Source organism: Myotis lucifugus, unplaced genomic scaffold, assembly GCF_000147115.1.
Source record: "Myotis lucifugus unplaced genomic scaffold, Myoluc2.0 scaffold_128, whole genome shotgun sequence".
NCBI classification, from domain to species: domain Eukaryota; kingdom Metazoa; phylum Chordata; class Mammalia; order Chiroptera; family Vespertilionidae; genus Myotis; species Myotis lucifugus.
Window position 1 is genome coordinate 3255956 of NW_005871176.1, and position 3624 is coordinate 3259579.

Sequence of the window (3624 nt, forward strand, 5' to 3'; positions counted from 1 at the left end):
GAATAGAAATTGACAGGATTAAAATCACTGGTATAAATACAGATGTAACAAGACAATAAAAAACAGACCCTGGCTGGAGATCCTGGCTAGACCCTGACAAGAGGAACCTTGCTATGCTGATCAACTGTCTCTGTGTCATTCCTTCTTTGCCGACTCCGTCTACACCTTTGGGAACCCCTGGACCTGTTGGGGTTGGACCCCAACACCTGGTCTCTCTACTTCTGCCCTGACAATCCATTCTCAGCACAGCAGCCTGAGGGGTCCTGATAAGGTTGAACATGTAATTTACAAGCTTAATACCCTCCAGTGGCTCCTGTTTCACTCCTCCAACTCTCCTCTCACTTATTGGCTTCAGCCCCACTGGCCACCTCACAGCTCCTTGCGTTTGGAATGACCCCAACATCTGCGTGGCTAATTCCCTCATCTGCTTAAGGTTTTGCGCAAAGGTCATGTCTTCAATGAGGGCTCTTCTGACCACCCATGACCGTTTTTCCCCAACCCCCCTCACCTTGCTCTGTTTTCCATAGCACATGCCATCTTCTAAACTGTTGTATAACTTACTTATTAATGCATCTCTGTCTCCCCTCTTAGAATACAGGCCTCGAGGCTGTAGTAATCTTTGTTTCTTTTGTTCACTGCTGTATTCTTGGCACCTAGAACAGTTCCTGGCACATAGTAGGCCCTCAGTAAATATTTGATGAATGAATGACTTGATGATATATGCTACTCTGGGGAGATATCCTAACCAGTTCAGCCCCAAACCAGAGTTCCCACCCCAGGTATAGGCCCTCAAGGCCTGTGTCCTCACTGGGTTCAGCTTCATCTTGAGAACGTTCCCCAGTGATGGGGCAACAGTGACTGGTCAGCCACCATGAAGGAGCCACACCTCTCATTCAGGGGCCCCTTAGTCTTTAAAAAAATATTTATTTATTAAAAAATTTTCAATTATAGCTTATATATATATTTTTAAATATATTTTATTGATTTTCTACAGAGAGGAAGGGAGAGAGATAGAGAGCTAGAAACATCGATGAGAGAGAAACATCGATCAGCTGCCTCCTGCACATCTCCTACTGGGGATGTGCCTGCAACCCCAGGTACATGCCCTTGACCGGAATCGAACCTGGGACCCTTCAGTCCGCAGGCCGACACTCTATTCACTGAGCCAAACCGGTTTCAGCAGCTTATATTTTTTAAAAAAACACACTGTTCTCTTTATTGCAAGCAGTCTTATAATCATCATTAGTTAGTACATGCTTTTTTTTTTTTAATCCTCACCCGAGGATATTTTTTCATTGATTTTTAGGGAGAGTGGAAAAGAGAGGGAAAGACAGAGAGAAACATCGCTGTGAGAGAGACACATTGACTGGTTGCCTCCTGCACGAGCCCTGAACAGGGTCCGTACCAGGGAGGAGCCTGCAACCAAGGTACGTGCCCTTGACAGGAATAGAATCTGCGACCCTTTGGTCTGCAGGCCGATGCTCTATCCACTGAGCCAAACTGGCTAGGGCCAATTATAGCTTACCTTCAACGCTATTTTGTATTAGTTTCAGGTGAACAGCATATGGTTAGACAATCATATACTTTACAAAGTGTTCCCCCTGTTATTTCCAGTAGCTCAACTGGCACCATACACCGTTATTACAATATTACTGACTATATGTCCTATGCTGTACTTTACATTCCCATGACTACTTAGTAACTACCAATCTGTACTTCTCAAACCCTTCATCTTTTTCATCCAGTTCCCAACCTCCCTCCCCTCCCCCTTAGTCTTACTGTGTGGACCCTAGATTCCAGAGGCAACATAACATACAAGGTTTCCTCCTTCCCCAGCCTCAGGCTTCCGACATTAAAGCAGAGAGAGGGACACAAGCTGCATAGGATCTCTGGGTGGAGAGGTCCCTGGCTTCCCTTACCTTTCCATCGAGGGCCTTTTTGGAGAGGAGGTGGCCGAAGAAGACTTGGAATCCACAGAGTCTCTCCTGAAACAAGAGACATCAGAGATGAGACTCTCGCCCAGGCCAGCATCAGTGCTGATCTAGAGAGATCAGAGCTGGGCAGGACGCATCCCGGAGCCACGCCTGCCGGGCTGAGGATGGTAGAGCCCGGCTGGACCACCGCTACCCGGGAGAGGAAGCTCCAGGTGACGGGGCTGCTCACCCTCACCTACCCTCCATCAGTGAGGCCAGATATGTTACATGTGTAATGTCATCTGTTACTAATTACGAATAACTAATTCTCAGCAGGCCCCGCTCTTTGCTGTCAGGCAGGCCGTGGCCAGCTGGAATCCATGGAGACTGGAATTCCTGGGATTGCTTATTCTCAGGAGGAGGGAGAGGTCATCTCCAGCCTCCCCTGCAGGCACCTCAGAGGGAGGAGAGGAGAGGAAGCACGAGGGCCTTGGAGATTGATAGAGTGACAAGTGAGAGAGCAGGACACAAAGTTAAATGTATGCTGTGCCTCAAGTCTTGCCAGAAAATGTATGCTGTGCCTCAAGTCTTGCCAGAAAATGCCTACGGGGGAAAAACACTGAAAGTCAATACATCCAAATGCTAACTATGGTTATATTACGATGATGGGCTTAGAGGTGAAATTTCCCCCAATTTTCCAAAAATGCATGTAGCTACACTCTTTTTTATATAAAATGCATTTTTCCCCTTTTATTGGTTTTGTAAAATTAATGTTTGCAAATTGCAACACCCACTCCCTATCTCACTTACCTCACTCTCTTTTTAATTCCAGCAAAGGTGTCACCTCCTAACAGACTCTAATTTTCTTATTATATGGAGTGTCACCGCCCCCCCCCCCAACATCTAACTTCCACAAGAGCAGAGTTCGGTGGGTTTTGTTCACTGTGGTGGACACTGTCCTTGCTGAGCCCATATCCCCTCGGGCACTCGTCCTCCCAGTGTCCTGGGACACAAGGGCTTTCTCCTGCAAGCTCCCCTGGGTGCAGCCTGCCCACGGGAGTTCTCTGCTCCAGTTAGAACCGCAGGCCAGTAGGCTTCGAGTGCTGGGTGGATACACTCCCCACCTGCCTCGGCCCTCAAGTGGGTCAACTGAGGTGTGTTCTCCACTGTCACACAGAGCGGCCAAACAGGATTTAAGTCCCGGTCACCGAGGCAGTAACCGGCTTACTAACACATCCCTTGCTGGCTTCCTTCCATTCCCTGTCTCACCTCCTCACTCTCTCTGCATTTCCTGAAATAATTTCCCAAGTAAACCCGCTGCACCGAATCCAAGTCTTAGGGTCTGCTTCTGGGAACGCAGTCTAACATGTTCACTGACTCACCCGAGCACATCCACTAGTGCCTGGCACAGAGTAGGCGCTCTACAAATATTTGTGGCTGAAAGTTGTGAAGTCAAACAGGTCAGAAATAAATATAAAAACTAAAAAAGTGGAACAACAAACCTCCCCAGAGTAACAACTATAAAGTTTAATGTCTTTCCTTCCAGGTCTTTTTCTACATGCATACAAACATACATAACATGTGTCATTTCTAAAAGGGAGCCCTAACCGGTTTGGCTCAGTGGATAGAGCATCGGCCTGCGACTGAAGGTCCCAGGTTCGATTCCAGTCAAGGCATGTACCTGGGTTGCAGGCACATCCCCAGTGGGAGT

The 3624-nt window shown here is 47.7% G+C and overlaps 1 protein-coding gene across 3 annotated transcripts in view; it reads right to left on the minus strand.

The window, feature by feature from the left end:
- The window catches only part of TCEA3 (transcription elongation factor A3), a 43996-nt gene that overhangs the window by 26230 nt on the left and 14142 nt on the right, over positions 1 to 3624 (minus strand). For all 3 annotated transcript variants that reach the window (XM_006094041.3, XM_006094042.3, XM_023758342.1), the window contains one exon: positions 1920 to 1985. In XM_006094041.3, coding sequence (XP_006094103.1) covers positions 1920 to 1985 — 66 coding nt within the window. The remainder of the gene's footprint in view (positions 1 to 1919; positions 1986 to 3624) is intronic.